The sequence below is a fragment of the Lasioglossum baleicum genome, chromosome 3, assembly GCF_051020765.1.
Source record: "Lasioglossum baleicum chromosome 3, iyLasBale1, whole genome shotgun sequence".
Lineage (NCBI taxonomy): Eukaryota > Metazoa > Arthropoda > Insecta > Hymenoptera > Halictidae > Lasioglossum > Lasioglossum baleicum.
In genome coordinates, this window is record NC_134931.1 from 14770737 (window position 1) to 14795303 (window position 24567).

The 24567-nt window shown below is 34.8% G+C and overlaps 1 protein-coding gene across 4 annotated transcripts; it reads left to right on the forward strand.

The window, feature by feature from the left end:
- Nucleotides 1–24567, forward strand: Eya (eya transcriptional coactivator and phosphatase 2). Of its 4 annotated transcripts, none has more exons than XM_076420282.1 (9): nucleotides 1–763; nucleotides 13958–14076; nucleotides 14620–14803; nucleotides 15621–15804; nucleotides 16382–16511; nucleotides 17306–17401; nucleotides 19070–19335; nucleotides 20264–20720; nucleotides 22569–24567. In XM_076420282.1, the coding sequence occupies exons 2-9, from the start codon at nucleotides 14016–14018 to the stop codon at nucleotides 22748–22750; spliced, it is 1560 nt and encodes a 519-aa protein (XP_076276397.1). In that variant the 5' UTR covers nucleotides 1–763; nucleotides 13958–14015; the 3' UTR covers nucleotides 22751–24567. The 4 variants fall into 4 exon arrangements, with proteins under 4 accessions (XP_076276397.1, XP_076276398.1, XP_076276395.1 ...); XM_076420283.1 differs by having other exon boundaries at nucleotides 14629–14803; XM_076420280.1 differs by having other exon boundaries at nucleotides 2–763; nucleotides 13958–14078; nucleotides 14635–14803.

Below are 24567 nucleotides of genomic sequence, written 5' to 3' on the forward strand. Positions count from 1 at the left end.
ATGCTCAGAACTCTACAGGCTGTAGCAGCGTATCGCACGCCGAGCTGAGCCGATACCCTCCGCAGGGAAACAATAGTGCCTGGTGGCTGCGTCCGTGAGAGACGAGAGAGAATCCGTCAGGAAGCCTCGACGAACGAAAAGCGCCGCGTACCGAACCTTTCTCTCGCCGAGACAGATCGAGCGTTGTTCGAGTTCGATTTGATTCGTCGGTACGAAACGAAACGCGACGAGACGAAACGGGACGCGACGGGACGAGACGAGACACAAGAGGAAACGAAACAGGACGAGACCGGACGAAACGAGACGTGAACGCGCATTTCACCCTTCGCGACGGGCAACACGCAGGGAGAAAACACCGGATAACTTTCCGAAAACACAATTGTCGATCTACATTCTCCCATTCATCAAGTTCGTTGCCAGCCTCCTCCTTCGGTCTGACAAGTGGTTCCTCGAGTTTTCGTCGATTGATTTTCCTCCCCCACTTTTTTCTCTTCTGTCTTGGGTGTCGTTAGGGTCATAACGATCAGTGACAGAGTACCGGCCGGTGGTCACGATGATCTCGTGGTTGTGGAAAGTGCGAGAAAAGTGAGAGAGATAGTGTGCTCGAACACCATCAAGTGCGTCTTCTACACGCACTCAATCACGAGCCAACGACACGAGGAGGGATGATGATGTTGCTATCGGAAGGACACCAGCTACTGCTTCCTTGATCCACGAATTTTTCCATCGAAACATCCTCGTTTGATCCAACACCGGACACAAGGTTTGAACTTTGAACGAATATTTGTTTTTTTATTTATTCGACGCGATCGATCGTCCGACTCTGATTGTTTTCAATATTCGAACACGAACTCTTCCCGATGAACGAGCTTGTAGTCCAAAGCAACGAAGAGACTGCGGATCTTCATGCAAAATAAAAATATTCTCTGCATCGCTTGCAAGAAATAGAAACTAAATTGAATGTTATTTCTTCGATTGTTAAAATTTTACAACAGTTTTGATTCTCATCTTCTCAATTTTGCGATAAATGCATAAAGATCCGCAGTCTAGCAACGAGCGACCGACCGTTTTAACGCCAGAGACACCGTATCGGAATATGTAGTTGATGGGAAATTTTTAATGAAATAAAATTTCTCGAAAACCACCACGTGGGAGAAGCATGATGTATCGCATACTATGGGTTCGTGCGAGTATGTGTGCGTTCCTTAAATATTATTAGATGTGCAGGAGTCACGCATGCTACGCGGACGTGGTTCGGTGCGCGCGCGCACGTGCACACACGTGTAAAAGTCATTATCAATTGAGCATGCGTAACTTATGCATCTCATTCGGTTCGTTACCAGTAATGTATTTTAATTGGTTGGCCGCTGTGCAGCGCTAAGTAACATGTACATGCATACATTGTGCGTTCCCGCTAGAAAACTGGCCGCGGCGTAATAAGACAGCTCCGCTCGCGAGAACACCGGGCAATTAATACGTACAGCGGGTGACGGAACGACGAGTTCCGTCAGATCCAACACCGTCGAAGCAAAAATGATTTCGGTGGCGACCGATCGTGGAGAAGAAAATATTTTGAACAGAGCGAGAGCGGGAGTTCTCGCGATTTCCATGGCCGCGACGGATGGGAACGGTTACCAGAGCCGTCAGGGCGTTCCGGGCGAGAACCTTTTGTCTTGACCCGCAGTGTAACCATCCCTCTTCTTATTTTTCTTTTTCCTCCTTTCAAACGTAAGCTGACCGTGCTCCGTGGGACACGGAGTGTCGTGCACGGTGACTAGGTATGTACCTACGTTGCACGTATACCGCCGTGCCGCACCGGCAACGGCAACGCATTCCTCTCGTTTCGTTGCATTTCTTTGACGGCTGATGGATGGCCGGATAGCAGCAACCTAAGCAACTTGCCTGCGATAAACACTCCGCTGCACGTTTTGTTTAGATAAGCCGAGTGCCTTTCGTCTTTCTTCTCCGGGACCTCTACTCCTCGGGAAAGTAAATAATAACGTAATTTCGAATGACGTGCCCTTCGAATAGCCGAAAGGACGCGTCACTTTTCGCAGAGACGGGATGAATTTATTATCTGAATACGGAGTTTCGGGTAACGAGTCAGCGATAAGAAACTAGTCCAGTTTTGATTCATGAGAATTTCTGTCTAGTGTTGACCGGCGACTCGGCGACTCTCGCAATTCGACGAAGCCCCAGAAATTTTTGCTAACAAACGTATATACACTGACGATGCCAGATATTCGTTTGTATTTTCATCTTTCAATCTACTTGCATTTCGTAAATCGCAGAAAGTCACTGATAACTAGACTGCGGATTTTATTCGTTTATGACAAAAACGGGTACGTACAGTTTAAAACAGTGGAGGTGTTGAAAAGATTTAAGGCCACCGATGTACTAGTTTCAGCTTAATAAGATAGCTAAAAGAAGAATGAAATTTTTATTTGGCTCCTGTGTCTTGCAATCAATGCAAACATTTTTTATGTTGCATAAAGATCCGCAGTCTACTGATAACGTATGTTAAGAATTCGATGGGCGACACGGCAATCAGCGTATTCAAATTTTTAAATGTGCAGGGCATCCGAAAAATGTAATGCTTCCTTGAAAGGCGTGATTCCTGTTGTCAGCTTAGATTGCAAGACATAGAAAACAAGTAGGAATTTATTCGTCTCTTTAATAGACTTATTATATAACCCTTTGCACTCCGAATTATTTAAAAAATTTTCTTGCCAACAATTTCATTACTATTTCAAGTGTTTCGTTTGAAAACTTCAAAGGACAGTTCCTTGACTGCTACTTATTTTAAACAATTCTGTTTACTAATAATTATATTAAATGTTACTCAAACTTCGTTGCAATTTATATTTGTGGAACTTGTATGTTTGTTTTTAATTAAAAAATTAGACAATTAAATAAATAAAGGAAAAACCAAATACATGTATAAAAACTCTCACACTCGACACACGAGTGCAAAGGGTTAAATTGTAAGAAATGCGTTGACACTCTAAAATTCTTGTAATCTTTTTAATGTTTGCAATTACACCAACTTATTTTTGCCATAAATGCATAAAATCCCCAGTCTACCGATGTCATTTCAAGTCACTTTTTCGTTTGCGAAAGTGCTCTCCGCGGCTTTGTTAACCCTTAGCACTAGAGTGGTGATTCTGAGGCGTCACTAAAAATTGCAGTACCATTATTTAAAGTTTAAGGTATTGTTTACATTATTAGATATGAAAGGTGCTGTATAGGTTTTGCACTCCAAATACACACTTTTGCAGATCAATTTCAACCTTTTACAAATAAAGTATTTTTGAGTAAGTTCTCATAAAAACAGTAAAATGTAAATTAATTGTTAAGAAATTCAACATTTTATTTATTGCAAAGATGTAGATGAAATACTTATTTAAAAGTAATTACCAATTCATTAACTTTGTAATCTATGACAACTGTGTGTAGATTTTTAAAATGAAAGAACATATGTATACACAAGTATTTATTGAAGCGTATTGAGTATCGAGTCTTATGTTTCCCTCGCAGCAGAGTAGGGCAATAATCAACTAATAGTCTTTTTGAATGTTAGTCATAGCAAAATAGTCATTGGTCAAGACTTTTTGATTAGTTAGTGATAAGTTTTTGATAATTTAGTCACAGTTCTAAGTAATCGTTAGCTATTGCTTATTAGTGAATTACTAATTGATGATCAGTCATCAATCTTTAGTCATCAGTCACTATTGTGCGATTAACATACATGAATATTATTAATTAGTTCTCACTAACTAATCAAAAAGTTTTGACCAATTACTATTTTGCTATGACTAACATTCAAAAAGACTATTAGTCATTTTTAAATATTAGTTGATTATTGCCGTACTCTGCCTCGCAGTAATGACACCGTTCACGTGTGTCTATAAACAAGTCTATAATTTAATCTAAATAAATAAACAATTAATTTTAAATATTGTTAATGGGTGAAATTGATTTGCAAAAGGGTGAAATTGATTTACAAAAAGACGATATTGATTTACAAGAAGGTGAAATTGATTTGCAAAAGCGTGAAATTGATTTGCAAAAAGGTGAAATTGATTTGCAACAGGGTGAAATTGGAGTGCAAAACCTGTATAGCGAGATCCGCGTGTATGAAAGATCGTACTTTATGTTGTGCTGGTAATATGTGTTATTAATAGACTGCGATTCTCTTTATGCAAATTGGCTTTTGAAAATTTTCCAAAAATGTTAGGATATTAAATGCGGCAGAAATACTACCACCAAAAAGATTTTATTTGATTCGAGTTTCTTAACATTACAACTACCGAGTACTAAACGCAATTGGCATACATTGCCTTATAATAATTACAAAAACATCGATTTATATTTCGTACCAGTTTTAATTACATATGTACTTTAATAGAGAAGTTCATTAAAAAAATTTCTCATGGAAACGTATTTATTTAATAAATCAAGAAAAAGTCATTTTGACTCACCCAGTAGTTCTAGTGTTAAAATTCGTCTACAAAAAATGCAAATTGCATAAACATCTGCAGTCCAATTATTAATTAATACAGTGTTGTCATTTGGTGTCCCAAATATCCCCAAGAATTATAAGAGAAAGAATTGTTCAATTTTCCATTCCTTTTTGTAAAACGAAAACAACGTATTGCGGTTACTTTTTCGTCGAATGTTTAAAGTAGAGGAGGAACAGTTTAATCGATAGTGTTGAATAATAATTGAAATATATTCAGGCACAATAGGCATATTTTGAATTTCTGTGGAATTCGATTGAAAGATTGAAGTTTTTAATCGCCTGAGACTCGACAGTAGGCGAAATTTCGAAAAATTGAACGATATCAAACATCTACAATAGTAGAACGAAGTAATTGTCTTTTAGTCGTGAAAGCGAGATTAGAAAAGAAAAGAAGAAAACGCGCGGCGCATTCGTATGACCACGCTGAGCTTCGTATTACGCAAATAAATGTGTAAATTCAGTGTAAACAGATATATCAAGTTCGTTCTGTTCCATTCACCATATACACCAAACGTTTCTTTAACAGCTGCCCACACAATCCCGAGTTTGATTAGTTTCTGTTGGGATGGGAGAATCGAATTATACGAATTTCATGGTTTCGTCAGAAATACAGTGACTCCCATTAATATTCAGGCGCTCTCAAAAAAAAATATTACATTCAAAACTTCACTGTACAGTAAGCAATTTTGCAATGTCCAAAATAAATGGAAGATTCACTGGAACAAGATTTTCCGAATATAAATTACAATATTTTTTTCATATGAGACGTCGAAGTAATATTATATTTATTTCTTATTCGTCTGACCTTTTTGAAGGTGTAACGAGATAGATTATGTGTATACAATATGGTAGTATGTCTCCTTGTATAATTTCATTTCATCAATCGATTGAATAAATCGTCGATTTTTCAATAATTACCTTTTTTAATCGTACACATTAATCAATCAATCTTGGTTAAAATTTTAATTGATTAATGCCCAACTCTGTTCTGTGTAATCGCATTTGTCCGACAATTGTACCAATACTGAAAATGAAAATCAAGCGCCTTTGTCGTTCAAACATATTGGCGTGCTAATTGAGTTCTCGTTTCTCGTCGTATTCCGATACGCGGCATAACTTCTTGTTAATGTGTCGCACAGCGAACAATCGCATCGACATTTACACAGAATCGTCGTACACATAGGTATTGCATACATACATATGTATGACATGCGCGGACATAAAGACTTTCTCGAAACAATCGATCCTTGACAATGATTTATAACCTATTCGAATCCAAACAACGCACGGGAAATATTGACCCCGAGTACACGACGCGACGCCGATATAATTGTCGGAGCAGTTGATTACTATCTCTAATTAAGATTAGTCGTATTTATTCAATTGTAATTAGTAGACTGCGGATGTTTTATGGTTTATGAAAATTTGCAAAAAATGCTAGAATATAAAATTTCATACAATTTAGTTAGATTGTTTTATTTGTTTTGGATCTACAGATGTTGTTCACATTAAAAATAGAATTTTAGTTGATGCCATTTTCTTAAAATTTGTCTATAAAAATTGAAAATTGCATAAACATTCGCAGTCTAGCAATTATTATTGTTTGTCAACGCTCTGTCTGCTTATCTTACGTAAAACAAGAGCTTCCATGAACTATTGCTGTTAAGACCTTATCTCGTTGCAATTAGACTGCTTGACGTTAATTGGTTTTTACCAGGGCTTCGGAGTCGGCAGACAAAATTCTTAACTCCGGCTCCGACTCCAACTCCTCTTTTTTTTTACCTCCGACTCCGAATCCGATTCCAACTCCGGCGCCGATTCCGACTCCGACTCCCCAAATTGAAAAAATATGTAAAAGTATGTAAATAATGAAGAGTTGTAATAAAACTGAATAAATAGTTGAAATATTGTATTAAAGTCTAAGGGTGGATTTATAGTGGAGCAGCGAGGTGAGCTGTGCGGTGAAAAAAAAAGAAAAACAAAGAAAATACATACGAACTTTTTCATTAGTATGTGTCGAAATGTTGTCACGAATGTTGGTTTGTTTTCACCGCGCCGCGCCGCTATCATGAGAGAAATTCATTTTGATCGCTCATAACAGTTATTGATGAAGGAAATTTGTAATAGTAATGATTAAATAGTACAACTTTCAAATGGGAGACAATCGATTATTTCATAAATTTTGTATACGTAAAATTAATTGCTACAATCAAAATTTAATGTGATAAACAAACAGATTTTGTGTTGTTCTTATGGTCTGTTGATTCGTCTTGTTGTACGCCTTCTGAATGAATTTCATAGGCTTGCTCCATTCGAAACAGAGCAGACAACTCAATAAATAAGCAACAAAATGAATTTCCTCATCAATAATTATATGAACAAGTGAAAAGATATTCGATCATCGATAACTGTTATGAGCGATCGAAATAAACTTCCCTCATCGATAACTGTTATGAGCGATAGAAATCTTATAAATTTTAATCATTTTGTTCTTCGAATTTTGTTCCTTATATTCCGTATACATTATCTTAAATTTCAATAATAATCAACTTTTTATTAATGATTTTTATCGTAGAAAATTTTACAGTAACTATTATTTTTGGTCCCTGGTCAAAAGTTAAAGGGAGCCGAATATGTCAATTGCAGAAACAAGTTTCTAATATTGAGTTGGCAAATAAGTTCGTTCGGTTTTTTACAGTGGAATAAATTACAAAAGTTTACTCACTTTTATAACAAAAACAATTGAAAACGAATCGCGCGTGCTTCTTCTTTTTTATGAATAATGATCGGAACAATTTACCCCGGGAACTTATAGCCCCGCGGTCTCCCCTATTCATAAATAAAGTATCCATGAAATTTTTCTCTATATGTGTGCGTTAGCTTGAAAAGAGAGAGTAATTAGTAATTATTATAATATAGAAAAGGATTCAGGAACTGAACCAGTATGCTTCATGGATAATTTTCTCGTAACGATTCCACTCGTTGATTGCCGATCAGAACGGAGAGAACAAAAGCGATTTTTACTGGTTCCGGTTGAAGGAAAAGGGTTCACGTTCGTGCCAGGTTCATTATTGTCTGCCAATTGCGAGTCGAAGAGGTGGAGTGACCGGATGGGTAGGCGTATACCAGGAACCTTCGAGAACAGCCAATGAAACCTCCTTTCACGATGTTTTACATTATGTATTCTTTATGTTGCCAAGTCACTATCTGCCTGTGCTCCGCCCTTATCCACGCATATACATAGTACAACTCGCCTGCTCTGCACTATTCAACGTTCAGCGAAGCACCAAGTTGTTGCATTCAGGCGCATTCACACCGATCATATTGTGATGGTGGACTATTTGCCAGATCACATTCTAATTTATCTATTAAGGGAGTAGACTCCTTTTTCCAGGATTGCAAGGGTGCGGGATTCGCGTTCTCATTTCTCGTTAATACAAACGTGGGGGTTTTCAGTAATCAAAAACGCTAGATAAAAGATATAGCTATTTTTTCGTTTACGAGGCGTAATTTGCATTATTTGGCAGCACGCAGCTATGAAAATACGTCTCGTAAACGAAAAAATAAGACTTTTGAGGGCGAGAGCGCCAAGATCGATCTTTTACCTAGCGTTTTTAATTACTGAAAACCCCCACTTTTGTATTATCGAAAAATTAGAACGCGAATCCCGCACCCTTGTAATCCTGGAAAAAGGAGTCTACTCCCTTAAGGGGATAGTTACCAGAATTGCAAGGGTGCGGGATGGGATGCGCCTTCAAATTTCTCGATAATCCAAAGATGGGGGTTTTCAGTTGTTAAAAGCGCTAGATAAAAGGTCAATCTCTATTTTCACGTTTTACGTAATTTGCATTATTCGGAAGCATATACAGTGGCCCACAAAATTATTCGTACGCCCTTTAAAACAGAATAACAAACGACCTGATGTTTTGTGAGCAATTAGAAGCATTGGTTTACTAAATGATGTGCAGAAAAATTTCCAAAAATTATAATTCACAAGGTTACATGCAAAAATAAAAAAGGCATTTTTTAAAACGTTTTTATTTGGGCTCTTAATGAAAATATAAAATATGTGTTTTGTAGATCTATGTTAGCTATACACATACAGCAAATTTGGTCCGATATTAACACTATACCTATCGAGCCGTAAAAGTAACTGGTACATATGGTTCCCTTATAAAAATGACAAGATTGATTTTATTTGGACTTTGTGCGGCTCCTATTGTACTACGTGCACTACTACAAAGATATCTACAGAATCGTTTCTTATGAAATCAGTTTTATTATGTTTCTAATTGTAAAATAAAAAACCTGAAACCGGTCATTTTGACCGGTGTTCCCAGGTTTAATGTTAAGAGACCGATGTAACTATACGCTCGATGGTCTTCGGGTCAAAAATGACCCGATCCGTGGAACACATATTTCTCATTTCACATTGAAAGCAGAGAATTGAGGAAAGAGCAAACACGAAATCTTACGTAAACATAACATTAGAAGAATAGCACAATCAGTAGATACTTCCTCGTGTCAGAAAGTGGGTCGTTATCGGCGGACATCACTTTGAACATTTATAATCAGATAGGGGCAGGGGCCAAGTAAAGGGGACCTCTTAACGTTTATACTATTTCACGTTGAAGCTGCACGTTTTTTTCTTAAATGCATAAAAATCCGCAATTCAGTTTCAAATCTGAAGATCGTAATTTTCAGACATACATACAGTGAACCACGAAAGTATTTGAACGGATTTTAAAATAGTATAACTTTTTTATGATCGGATCAAACAACCTGACTTTTTATGAGCAATTATAAGAATTGATTTACCAAATGACACGCAAAAAGGATTTCGAAAAAATTGCAATTGCTAAGAATTACACGAGATAATAAAAGAGACACCATTTATAACTTTTGTTATTAGCGCTCGTAATGAAAATTTTAAATATACGTTTCGTAGTAATATATGTTTTATTAAAAAAACGACGCGCATCGAAAGATGTAAGAATCTGCGGATTTTAAGCAGAAACTGTAGTCCAAAGGACATGAATTGTCTTAAAATGTTAGACCGACTAGTGCTAGAGAATCAGTAAACAAACATTTGTTTAGATTGCAATTGGTAGGGATCGTACAAAATTCAAAAAATGATGTTTTTTCAACTTTTTTAACTGATGTGAGCCTACAATGACAATTTGTAAAATGCGTTTTGTAGATTTCGGTAACTTATACATACGCATACTGAAAGTTTTATCAAAATCGGTCAACATTGCAATCAGCTACATACGTTTAAAGATGGTGAAATTCGTAGATTTTCAGCCTTATCAGGGCATTTTGCCCTTACGTAATCATCTTTAAATTTTGTAGCTCATTGCAACGTTGAGTTACCGAAATCTACAAAACGCATTTTTTAAATTGTTGCAGGCTCAGATAAAAACATCATGTTCTAAATTTTCTATGATTCCTACCAATTGCAATCCAAATAAATTTTTGTTTACTCATTCTCTAGCAAACTAGTCGGTTTAATATCTTACAAAAATCCAAGTCCGTTGGGCCAATTTGAAAAAAGTTATGCGATTTTTAAGAGTGTCCGCTTAATATTGTCTCCGACTGTATGCACATTTAGCCCTTTGCACCCCTTCCGACCGAGAATAATTCCATTCTACATGTATTAATTTTTTCTGTGTATAAATATGAAATTGGTATAATACCTCGTACATTACTTAAATGTTGAGTAATTGATTAAATACTAACATATTTAATAATGTAAACAACATTATTAATAATGGTACAGCAATTTTCTCGAGTGCTAAGGGTTAGAAATTGGGCACAATAAAGTTTTGATTATTCAAGTAGACAATAAGGTCTACCATCCTTAATAGGAATGTGTTCGTAAACTCTCTTTTTTATGTTTGCGTTACTTACGATTAGGCTACTCAAGGTGTTAGTTAAAACGGGAAAGACTAGTTCAAATCGTTATGTGAGAATACCTCTACAAAGATGAGAACGAGCTAACTGGTCATCAAGGTTCATTAATTCACGTGTTTCAAACTATTTTCCAGAAGTTGTCTCTGGTGTTAGCTATTCTTGCGACAAATTCTCTTTCGCAGTCTGTTTCAAGTTTTCGGAACACATTCTTTATTTTGGAGTTACAAGTATATGTGACAATATGGTTGAATTACATTTGGCGTCACGTTCATCACTTGATTCGATAGCCACTTTATTGATTGTATTACTGACTTGTTTGTACAAGTAATTTGCAATGTGCACACTCAGATACGGCAGTGTTATGAGTATTTAATAATATTATTGATAATATTATTAATGATGATGAATGAATATTATTAACGATGAATGTTGTTTTCTTCTTTTAAGTTGAAATAAAATAGACATGCGATAAATGTTATTCTCTTTTTTCTTCTGTGAAGTTATCAAGGAAAAAGAAGAATCGTAGCTGTGAACAAAATCACACGGCAAGGGGTTAAGGAAATTTAGATTTTGGAAATGGTGGCGTAGGAATAAGTGCAATGACATCTACGTAAATTAGAGAAACGGTTTAAAGAATATATTGAACAAATTGATGAGTGGACTGCGGATTTTATGCATTTATTATGTAGAACTAGGTCGGGGAAATCAATACACTCTATTGTGGATATACTATTTTGAGTTTATTAAAACTGTTCAAGAAAAAAATAATATAAAAATGATATTAATATTGATAATATTACAATGCCGTGCTATGAATATTTAATAATAATATTATATTAATATTCATAATAATATTAATGATAATAATATTAATATCATTATACATTACATTTATTATATATTTATTTATTATTATTATCACTATATTATTATATTATTATTTATTATATAATATATACAATACTTATTAAATTTAAAAACTAACAAAAATTGATGTATTCGTGCTGAATTATATTTTTCATAATTGATTATATATACAAAAGACCGTATTTGAATTTTGCGATATTGTATTAAATACAACACATTTGACATTATTTATTCTATCGATATAAATAAAACATTATTTGAGAAAGCTAACAGTACTTGCAAAAAGTGACAAAAGATATCTGGAAACAATTTTAACAATACTATATTTGTAGTAACAAGTTTGTTATTTAATATATTTTTGATAATGGCATCCACATTGAATTTTTCGCTAAAATAAAAAATATTCTATGATCTAGACGTAATAAAAGCTGTGCCCGAGTGTATCCCAAAAATTCTTCTCACACATTCCCCTCAGCGCAATGTCAAGCGATCGCAGACGTTGAGGATCCCTGTTGGTGTTTTATGTCTCGCAGATCTGCTTGATCTTCTCAATTGAAAATAAAATCTGCGTTATAACGTTCCTTTACTGTATTTACTTATAAGAATGATCTGCACTGTCATTTGATATTATTAGATTTCGTCTCAGAGTTGTAATTTTAAAATAAATCTAACTCTCCACTCGGAGCTACTTCAACTCGAAAATTAAACATTTCTTCCGACCAAGAATAATTCCGTTCTATGTATACATATGTACGATTTTTTTAATTTTATGGGTATGAAATTGAAATAATACTTCATGTAATATTTCAATGTTTAGTAATTGATTAGGTTACCAACTTATTTATTAATGTACACTGTATTTTAGGTATTGGTACAGCAATTTTTAGTGGTGACTCTCTCAGAGTACTACTTTGACCTTTTACAAATCACTTTCACCCTTTTGCAAATCAATTTCAACCTTTTACAAATAAAGTATTTTCAAGTAAATTTTTATTTAAAAAATCAGATGTAAATTAATTGTTAAGAAATTCAAAATTTTATCTATTCCAAAGATATAAGTACATCAAATACTTGTGTAAATTAGCATTTACAACGTTTCTTCGCGCGTTATACAGTCGTTGACGTTGAAACGATACCGAAGGAACATTCGATTCAAACAGACTTGAGACAGTTCATACGTGCCTGAGTGACGCCGAAGTCCCTTCGCCTTCGCACCTCGTATTTCTATCAATTCTTCTGTCCCAACGCTCGAAACATGAGCAGGTAGATACTTTAGTTTCCGGTCGAATTTATGATCGGCCTGTATCTCTTCATCGAAGATATGTCAATACCTTTGCAAGGTGCGAAGATATCGAAAATTTTAGTGCGATAGAAATGTAGGTTTGGAGTGAACCCCTAAGACGGATATATTATAGATACAATGGTAATTAATATTAACCGGAAAATTACTAACTCGAAAATTAAACTTTTTTTTATGTATGTACAGGGTCTGTCCGGAAAGTAGTGCGACCACATTTTTTTAACAAAATCCATAGAACATACGAGTACAAACCTTTAAAATTCTTCAACGTAGGACCCTTGTACGCCGACACATTTTTTTCAGCGCGATTTCCATGCTTCCAATATACGAATATACCAATATACGTATTTAATAACATTGTTCAACAGCCAACAAACGTTTCGATTTTCACTACGCGATTCTCATAGAGTTTTTTGCGCTGATTCACGAATCTGCCCTTAATTTTTCCCCTAGACGCACAGTTTTTGAGTTTGATTTGGAAGAAAAGACATATTCATCACTGTTTTCGGGAAAGTCTACAGAACCTTTTGCTGTAAAGAACAATTCAAAATCTTTTACAATAACATTAGAATATTTGTTTAAAGTTGGGAAATATGTCTTTTTTCAAAATCAAATTTCTCAGAAACTGTGCCTCTAGGGGAAAAGCTAAGGGCAGATTCGGAATCAACGCAATCGCCTAGTAAAAATAGAAACGTAAAAAAAAAGTTGAAATTTGTTGGACAGTGTAATCTAAACAATATTTTGAATAATGGTATAGCAATTTTTAGTGGTGACTCTGACAATGAGTCGCCACTAATATGAGTCGCCACTTTTATTTTATTTATTATTTACCGCGCAGATATTCGTTTTTCGTTGATCCTAGGGTTTCCGTTGTCTTATTGTTAGATCAAGGCTTTATTGTATGTACAGGGTGTAAAGAAAATATATGTCGCGGCCATCATAGGATGATTATATATCCTCCATTTGGTTGAAATCGAACTAAGGAAGGTGCCGCAAAATTGACCTTGACCTTGAATTTTAAGGTCAAAAGGTCAACAATTTTTTTTTAATTGCATCGTATTTTACTCGTCGCGATTGAGTTGCGACCCATGGTTCCTTTTACACTTTTGACCCTTGCGAGAGTAAAATACAATGCAATTCGTTGACCTTTTGACCTTAAAATTCAAGATAAAGCTCAATTTTGTGGCACCTTCCTTAGTTCAATTTCAACCAAATGGAGGGTGTAGGTGTAGAGTGTAGAATCATCCTATGGTAGCCGCCGTATTTCTTTACACCTTGTACATAGATTTTTCTCATACGGATGATATGTCAGACAGTTCAGTCGAATAAAAGGCTAACTATTTTTTTGTTTCAAGTATTGTGATATGTTAACCGAAGACACTGATCCAACGAAGCCAGCAGGGGTTCTAGACAATGCTGGTAACGTATCTTCATCGACAGAGGCCTCGGTACAACACCCTCGAACCACAAACAATGGTAAATAAAGTTCCTATCTGTTGTATGTACATAATACAATCAATTTTGACACTATGTAATAACTACACTGCGGATGTTTATGCAATTTTCAATTTTTGTGGACGAATTTTAAAGAAGTGGAATAAAATGCAATCTTATTTCCAGTGATAGTAGCCTTTTCAGACCTCAAAAAAGTAAAAATTCTACCGAGTTCTATCGAATTTTATGTTCCACCCTTTTTTGAAAATTTTCAGAAACTATAAATGCGTAAAGCTATTATTATTATTGGTAACCAAATAGTTTAAAAATCAATATTTTTTACTCATTTCGTTCTTCGAATTTTTTTCTTCATATTCTATAATAATAAATAATATAATAATAATAAAAATTTTAGAATAACTGCTGTTTCTGGTCCCTGGTTTGAACCGGAACTATTGCAATAAAAATGTTGGTTGGCTTTGAATGAACTCGGGTTTATTCATATATCGCACCGTCGAAAAACAATAGATTCGCTAGAATTGTTGAAAAGTCACAGTAAAAAGCATGTGAACGTGAAATGTTTTGATCATACTGGCAGAGACAGAGGTCAAGAACGAAGTGCAGGACTGTCCTGAGAACGATAGCGTACCGCCCAGCGGGGAATTGTATATCGACGAGAATGCAGAAGAAAAGGAGCAGGAGTATCCGGACTCCATGGAAAAGGCGGACTACAGTTCATTGTACGGAACGAATCAATATTACAACAGGTGTGTGCCTTTCATCCTTCAAAATGGCTGTTATTCTTTTCTTTCCAACATCCGATTAATCGTTATAGGTTTTGCACTCCAAATTTACCCTATTACAAATATATATAGATGTACATCAAATACTTATTTAAAAGTAATTACCAATTAAGAAATCAACTTTATTATAAACATTCTTCGCTACGAATAATAATAATGACGAAAATCGAGGTTGTAGTATCTGGTGAACCACCCTGTAGATTATATGTAGTAGTATTTATTTATTTCGGCCTCGCGGCCAAGAAATTGGACTTGGTTTACAGTTCTTCTATGTCATCCATCCATTCTTCCACCCATATCCCATGCCATATCATATGCCTTATTGTCTATAATCAATGTTAATCTATCCTAATGTCTTACATCTAATATTGCCTCTCCCTCTCTCCTTTTGATTATGTCTTTCCTTTTTTTCTCGATACTCCTGAGCCAGTCTACTATTTCTTCCACTCTTTTATATCTCTTGTATACTATCTTTTCTATACTTATATTTATTCACTCTTTTGCCAGATGCTTTAGCTTCCCCAGGTGTCTCTCGCATATCATGCACATTCTCTCTTCCTCCTTTCTCCAATATTTATCATGTTTCTCGACAGTTTTTCATTAATATCTCAAAAACTAATAAAGACTCGTCATTGAAATTTCATATGCAGGATTCTCTCCTCCCTTCTCGCCCTTCCTCAACATCTCAGTCCATAAAGTGTGGATCATACCACACTACAGCTCTAATCGTATGTATTATGTACTATGTACTACTATTAATGTGACACGTTTACGTTGACAGCTTGTACAATTCTCCTCCTTACGGATCAGCAACGACGGGAAAGAATGCCTCGGCCTTACAAAGTTCTTATTTGCCCTCCTACACCACACCAAGCTCCATGACTCAGTATTCGTCTTACACCCCGTACAACAGTGGCACAACGAATTTTCCAAACGTAGCCCAGAATATATCATCGTCCTCTCAGGTATTCATGATTCGTTGTATTACATACAGTAGGACCTCGATTAACCGGATCCCGATTATAAACAAATATGCGTTTAAATATGATTATATTATGAAGAGAAATAAATTTTCAATAAAAAATTTATTTTGGAATATAATGTACGTACTACATTTTAATTATTTCCTCGGGGCTCAATTATCCATCAGTATCCGGGCTGTTTGTCTCCCGATCAAGCCGGTTAATCGAGATCCTACTGTACTTACTTTACCCTACGCCTATGTTACAATCGTGAACAATAGTACAGTAAATCCTCTATAGTCTACTTTTTTGAGCTTCAAAGACCGAGCCGAACGTAGAGAAGGACAGCGCGTGTAAAGAGAGACCGCGCGAGGCCGAAGCGACTGCGACTCTCCGCGTCTCTTTCTTCCCCATACTCTGTCCTTCCTTGCGCCCGAAACTTTCATTGTCAATTACACCACTAAATACAGTTAGAATTCTATCGTGTTTGGTCTTATTTTAATCAGAAAAACGCCACAAATATATTGGTGAAAGTTTCATTAAAGAATAAGTAATAATTTTCCGTTTATATGTATTGCAGAAATTGGATTATAGCGCCTACAGTTTGTATAGCAACGACAGGGTACCACTGCAGTATTCCGGATACTATCCTATGCACGGTTATCATACGACACCTGCTTCGTTTAACGTCGGAAACCTGAATTTTGGGGGTAACGTTTTCATTCATCTGTACGTTGTTTCGACGGATACGGAACTTTTGAAGTTTCTATCTTTTCAGTATTGCGCACGCATTCTTGGCTGTTTTCATGAAATGTTCAGAGGTTTTCCGTCACATTTAAAGATGCATTTGTAGAGAATTATTCAATAAATTTATTTCTTCGGATATACAGGGTGAGGCACCTAAGACTTACACCGAAAATATCTCCGTTGTTTTTAGTAATATAAGAAAATGTTTGGTTCAGTGGGGCAATTATTTTACCACTTGAAGTGGTAAAAAGGTGGAAAATCTTGAAAAATTGCAATGTTTGACCAAACACATCTTTGAAATTGTCGTTACTGGCCCAGCTAAAAAGGTTGTAAAAATCAATTTTTACTATTGTTTTTCACAATTCCGACAAAATGCATTTTTTCATTATATTTTTAGACGCATTTACTAAACTAATTCCTCTAGCCTTACAGAGAAATTGAAGCCCTTTGATTCATTCATAAAAAAGTTATTCTGATTTAAAGTGTCTGTGTGTGATCAGTTTTGCTCCTAACTGTAAATAATAAAATGTTCGATTTTTGTAGCTGCTCCCGTGATAGTGCATTTAAAAACACTTCAAAGATGAAATGCTTCTATATGTAAATCATTGATGTCTAATGTACATACATTGTGCGCCAATTCGATCAAATTCTGTCTAAACAACTTCTTTGTTTATGTGTTAATGGTTTAAATACTGCAAATTCTTATCTAAGAAAGATAATTGTGTTCTAACAACGAATCCCGCTTTTTTGTAAAAAGATTCGACCAAGTCTGCACTCACGTTGGACGCAACTACTCACGATGCCAGCGATCTTACCGCACGAGAAACCACAAACATCGAAGGTAACACGATTCGTACGTGCGATTTTATACCTTTACATTTTTCTCCCGAGTTAATATTTTTCTTAAACATGCGCTCTGTAATCAAATCACTCTTTTGTTGTAATGAATATATTTTACCGAGATAAAATCATTTTTCCGATATTTTAAACGATTGTTTTTCAGTATTCTAAACGACTTCGTAACAAATAACATATTTTTAATATATTCTAAATAAAAGTACATAATAGAATTAATATTCGAATAACATTAGAACACAGTGTGTCCGACGAACACTATTCACTTAAAGTATCTTCGTTATTTTAAACAAAATATGCGAAAAAGTTTCAAATAAAAGTCATAAGTAGACTGCGGATCTTTGTGCATTTTTAGGCTTTCAAAACATATTTTACATATAGCATAATTATTAAATGTATGATAAGTTATAAATTATGCTTCACATGTACAGTAAATATGGTTCTAATGGTATCTTGTTTGGTGTCGTTTTAATTTAAAAAATGTCGCAAGTATATAGGTAAAATTTCATTAAAAATAAGTAAAAAATATAAAGAAATTTCATTATTGCACTAGTATTGTCTCACCGATACGTTATTTTTTGATGCGCCTTCGGCCGCGCGATCCGTATTTACATGCTGTCCTTTTCTACGTTCGGCGCGGTCGGACGCGGCCACAAAAAATTAGTATCCGGTCCCGATCTATGTCACAACACGGAACCGAGAATCGGCTTAGATTGGGACTTTACTGTACTGCTCTATACCAGTGATCGGCAAGCTCATTAGTCAAAAGAGCCAAATATCAGCAGTACAACGATTTAGATTTCTTTTAAGAGCCAAACTTTACATGTACCTTGTTTTGAGAAGTCGGTTAAGACTAGGTACACTAAATAAAACTAGATATCATACTTTATAACAATCTTATTTATTGATAAATAGATTGCGGATCTTTATGCATTTATATCAAAATTGAGTAGATGAAATTCAAAATTGTTGGAAAATTTTTAGAATTGAAGATGCCAGTCTGTGTATGATTTCTCCTCTGTTCAAATCATTAAGGAAAGAAATAACATTGAATTTAGTTTCTGTTCCTTGCAATCGATGCAGACAATTTTTATTCTGCATAAAGATCCGCAATCTATTGATAAAAATAGAGAAGAAATTGCTCTTTATCTGAATTTAGATATAACACACTGACTGATCGAAAATTGTGTTAAAATACTATATATATTGAATTAAAATAAAATAAATTTATTTGAAACACGTAATTCGTGGAAGAGCCGCACTTAAGTAGCCAAAGAGGCTCACGTGGCTCGCGAACCGCAGTTTGCCGACCACTGTACTATATTATTAATTGCTTGAAATCCGCATATTGTTTAAAATAACGAAGATATTTCAGGTGGACAGAGTTCGTGGGACGAACTGTATATTACCGCACAACAAAAAGCTACGACGACAAATCAGATCAATCCAGTTTGAACAATTTGCAGTAGTACGTGCCAAATTGAAAATTGTAACAGTGGTTAAAAAAGGAAGTACATAGGTCAGTCATTTAATATCCTAAATGGAAATACATATATCAGCATTACTATGTTTCCTTTATGGTCTGACGTTGTTTTAATTTTCATGCACATTAAATATCGTACTCGGGAAGCTATATAAAATAATGTTTCGAACGAATGTATTTTAGGGGCGACGGCGAAACCTTGCAAACGCGGAAGACGACAAAGCGGAAGTGGAAACAGTATAGGTTCTGCGGATACGACGGAAGCCGGTCCTGATCGGATATTCATCTGGAGCCTTGATGAAACCATAGTCGTGTTTCATTCGCTGCTCAATGGACTATATGCAATAAAACACCATAAAGATCAAACTCTTTTAGCCCCAGTGGCGTACAGGATGGAGGAAATGATATTTAATTTAGCCGATACTCATTTCTTCTTCAATGATGTGGAGGTAAATGGTCAGATACTTAAAAAGTTTATTCACATTTTTGAAGATCGTCACGTGTTTTCCATCATTTTGTAGAACATATGTCACATATCCAATTGTAACAGAGTAGTTAATTGACTGCGGATGTTTATGCACTTTGCAATTTTTGTAGACGAATTTTAAGAAAAAAATTCGAATATCAAATACAATCTTATTTTCCGTGGTAGTAGCCTCTGTAGGTCTGAAATAAATGAAAATCGTACTAAATTCTGTCGTATTTTATAACCTGGCATTTTTCGAAAATTTTCAAAAGCCATAATTGCAGAAAAATCCGCAGTCTGGTAATTAATGACACTGTACTACACTGAATTTGTTCAGCAATATCTGTTGCGTGATTCTTATAGAGTTTGTCATTCTAAAATGAAATTCGAAAACAGAATTGCTCTATCACGCAATGTTCTCGAAAAATATTGGTTTTCATAAAAATGCATGATTTTGATAAAAAAAAAACGAGGCGTTACGTAAAAATTAAACGCGCGAGAAAGTTCAGGTTTGAATAAAAAAAATAGAGGGAAGTCTCCTCTATATATCCATATACAGTAAAGTCGCGATAGTTGTCAGGTGCCTAGGCAATAGCATAGCCCAGGATAGCCCTTGCAATCCTAGAATCGAGTTCAGTGGCGCACCCAGGGGGAGGAGCCAGAGGGCCAAGTCACCTCCAAGAAAAAAATGTTTAGCTTCCAAAATTAAAATCGCGGAATAGCCCTGGGTACCGTTGACAGATATATTGGCTAAAAAAAAAGGTCATCACGCAAAACCTAGGGCTGGGTTCAGCTCGACACTCCCCCAAGATTACATCCTGGGTGCGTCACTGAATGAGTCTACCCCCTTATGTTCGCACATATCCAAGAAACCAATACAAACTGAAAGCGAAAAAGACATTACTCCACAGGATTGTGATCAAGTACACATTGATGATGTCTCGTCGGACGATAACGGGCAGGACCTGTCTTCTTACAACTTTGCCACCGATGGTTTTCAATGTGCATCAGCGAACAATGGCATATGTTTGGCTTCTGGTGTTCGAGGTGGTGTTGATTGGATGCGGAAGCTAGCTTTCCGATATCGTAAAATAAAAGAAATTTACAGTAATTATCGGAATAACGTCGGTGGCCTATTAGGCGCAGCGAAACAGGAACAATGGTTGCAATTACGATCAGAAATCGAAGTGTTAACTGATAACTGGTTAGCATCAGCCGTGAGATGTTTAAGTCTTATTAATAAAAGGAGTCATTGCATCAACATATTAGTCACCAACACACAACTGGTACCTGCTCTATCAAAAGTTCTGCTTTTCGGAATCGGTGGAATATTCCCAATTGAGAATATTTATTCTGCTACGAAAATTGGTAAGATCCGAGGAAAGTCACTCTTATCTGTACTACATGTGTTGTTATAAAAAAAGTTGAGCTCACGAAAAAAATGCAAAATTCAATTCTTAATTACATTTTTAAAACTGTAAACTGTTAACGGTAATAATCATTTGTTCCAATCGAACAAATTCTGTTTTATTAGTTTCGAATTTACATGCTGTAAGGGATGATCAGAATAAATTCAAACAAAATGCAAGTAACTTAAACAAATTCGAATAAAAATTGGTTTATATATACACGTACATAGTAAACCCTGCGGTAGTTGGGATAGTTCTCGAACAATTAACCCTTAGCACTCGAGTGCTGACTCAAAACCACCGCTAAACCATTGTTCAAAATATTGTTTACATTATCAAATATGTTGGTATTTAATCAATTACTAAACATTTAAGTATTGTATGAGGTATTGTATCGGTAGATTAAATGAAAAATGCATATCTATAGATAGGTACAATAAAATGAAGAATTTAGAATGGAAAATGGAATTAAATCTCAGTTGCACAGTGGTGAGTTCGACCGAAATTGTGGCCAAAAGTAAAAAATTTTTTCCATAGTTTAGAAATCTGTGTAGTAGTACTTTATTTACAAAGTGGGAGAGCACGTTTCTTTTCTGTTACAACCAATATTTTTATAAATTGCCTTCTAATAATGACAAAATTGCATTTATTAATATTTCGTACCAGTTTCATTGAAATATTTACTTCAATAGAGAAGTTCACTAAAACAATTTCTCGGAAAAACATATGTACTTGTAATTTTAATATTCCTTACAGAACAAATCAGGAGCAAGTAATTTTGCCCCCTCTTGGTAAATCTAGTGTTAAAAGATCCGCATTTTCAACCATAATTGAAATTACCTTCGCGACTTATTACCGCGCTGTAACGCTAGATTATCATTCTTTCTATTATCGGGTATGTCCTAATTTAATATAATATTCCGATTTCATTGCTGTATTTCACTTTTTAAAACTTTGGGAAATGAAGCGGAGAAATCTACGCATCTGTTACATTTCATTAACAGAAAAGTTGTTTATCAATCGAGATCAAGCGTTCATTTGTTTTTTTTAAGAAACTGTCAAGGCTATTAAACAAGTGTATGTTTCATTTGCCTACGACCTTATGAGTTATTGCCATTTCCTTAGCGACCGTAACGTTCCGAAGCGGCAAATTTGCCCGAAATCGGCCGAATTGCCTCGGATGCAATATTTAACAATAAATCTGACATTTTTCGCTATGTTAAATCATCTGATCTTCTGTTACCAAATATTTGTGGAAATCAAATAATTTTTCTAGTACACGTCCGCCGGTTTGTTTTTTGTAATTTTCACATCAAATTCATATTCTACGGCACAAGCGATATGGGAATACTAATTTTCAAATGAGTCCGATCATTTTTTGTGTAACGCATCCGCCATATCAAATTTGCCATTTTGTTTTTTGTGATTTTCACATCAAATTCATAATCAGCAACCCGAAGAACCCTAGAGTATCAATTTTAAACTAAATTAAAATTGAACTAAATACCCCTTCCTATTTTGGCCACGTTTTGGCGATTTCCAACCACTGTGAGTCGGAAGAAATGTTTGGTTCTCAAATTAAAATAGCTCCGGGTGCAAAGGGTTAAAAACAAGATTTTTTGGGTATTTATCGAGAGAAAACTGTACAGTAAAGTCACAATCTACTGTGTATTTATTACTTTAGATTGAATAAAAAATTCTCCAATTTATGAAACATGAAAGTGTCGCTTTTTTAGCAAACTAAATGAAAGCTATGTCTTTTAGACATGCATTAAATATATGTATAAACGGTAATATACATTTTTAGGGAAAGAAAGCTGCTTTGGAAGGGTGATAGCACGATTTGGCCGGAGATGCACATACGTGGTAATAGGAGATGATTCTGATGAAGAAACGGCAGCACGTGCCCACAACTTTCCATTCTGGAGAATAAACAGCCACTCGGACACGCAGGCTCTTTACAACGCCTTAGAAATGGGATTTCTTTAATCGGAACAAATTGAAAAAGTATATCCAAACGAAAGACACTTCGGTTATACGGGATGTTTTCTATTAGAATATTCTTTACTCTGTCGATCGAAGAGTATAAGCCGGACATTTTAACATTTCTACTATTTATCACAATCGTAATACTAGAACCGAGGATCAATGAGTCCTCTAAAATTGCCATACATGGTTACCAGGTAAAGCCATTGGTCGATCGTTAAACATGAGCGATCAAAGCAGGGTCCACAAGTGATATATGTGTAATGAAAAAGATGAAACTAACGGAAGAAACATATTTGAGAAGTACAGATTTATACATATAATACAAATATTTTTAATTCATGGACGCTTTTTCAACCACATGTTCGACGTGAACATTAATTCGTTGAAAACTGTAATACCTTCTATGTACTTAATAAACACATTTCCTGCTTCACAAAAGTATAGAAAAGTATAGAATTGGTCAGAAAAAAATTAGATTTACAGACGAAATGATACATGCAGCTAAGTTAACTGTAATATTCGAGCGATCAAGACTCTTTCAGAACATTTTCGAAAGATTTTATGGGAATATTGTGATACAATTTGGTCCAATTATTTCATTAGAACGTCATCCCAGTACACTAAGAAATAATAGTGAAATGTATACTTTCATCAGTAATTGATGGAAGTTATAATACGTTTCGAATTACTTTTCATTACCTCTAATACAAGAACATTTGATTGAAACATTATGAAATTCTAACAATTATTTGTTCGTATGTATCCTACATTAATTAGGATATGTAGGTACGTATAATATATTGTTTGAATTGTCCATATCATAGTACGATTGGAAAATATCTCCGAAAAATCTCACCTGTTTTGACATACATAGATTATCAGAAGTAGCGATTTAAATAGAATGTGAGTGTCATTCAAATTTGAAATTCTTTAAAAGTATTAGAGGCGCATAAATAATATTTTCAAAATGTATGAGAGTATAGGTTGTGTTATTAAAGTTCTAATTAATAAAATCGAAAGATAAGATTACCAAAGTTAACGTTGAATAACTGTAAAATTAATTTTATGTAAGTTCCTTAAATATGTGGTATATTTAGTTAAAAATCATTGAACAAAATATACTCACACTTTGTGTCTTACATACATATATATTATATTGGCATAAGAGGATTTGTTTTTTGTTTTGAAAATACAAAATCCTCCTTTCATAACTTGCATCTATCTTTTTAGATTTCTATACTTATTTATATATTCATTTTATATTGCTGAATAATATTACTTTACTTTCTCTCGACTACAAAAATACAGCAGTGTGGTACAATTCTATATACATGGTTTTTTTACCAGATAAAGTGTCACAAGCTGTTTTCTCAGAATCTAATGAAGATATCGAATTAATTTTTCAATATTTTAGTATGTATTAAATTTTTTGAGGTAATTTTTGGGATGAGAAAGGGAGGGGGCCCCAACATTTTTTAAAAATGGAAAGTATTCGGTTGGAAAGAAAGTTCTTGCAGTTTTTATTATAAAATCAAAATAACAACAACCGTAAGAACTTTCTTTTCGATCTAATATTATTGATTATTTATTTTTGTGATACCTCTCATTCAACTCAATAGCATTTACTTGAACTTTTTTGTTGCGCTTAGTTACACAGAGTTATAACGAACAATTTGTTGTGCATTGATACGTTGAAGAAACGAAAAAAAAACGAAAAATATAATATTATCACATACTACATTTTATTAAATGTTGAAAATAATGTCCTTGGACTTTTGAGCACTTTCAATATACGCAAAATCAATATCAAATGTTCA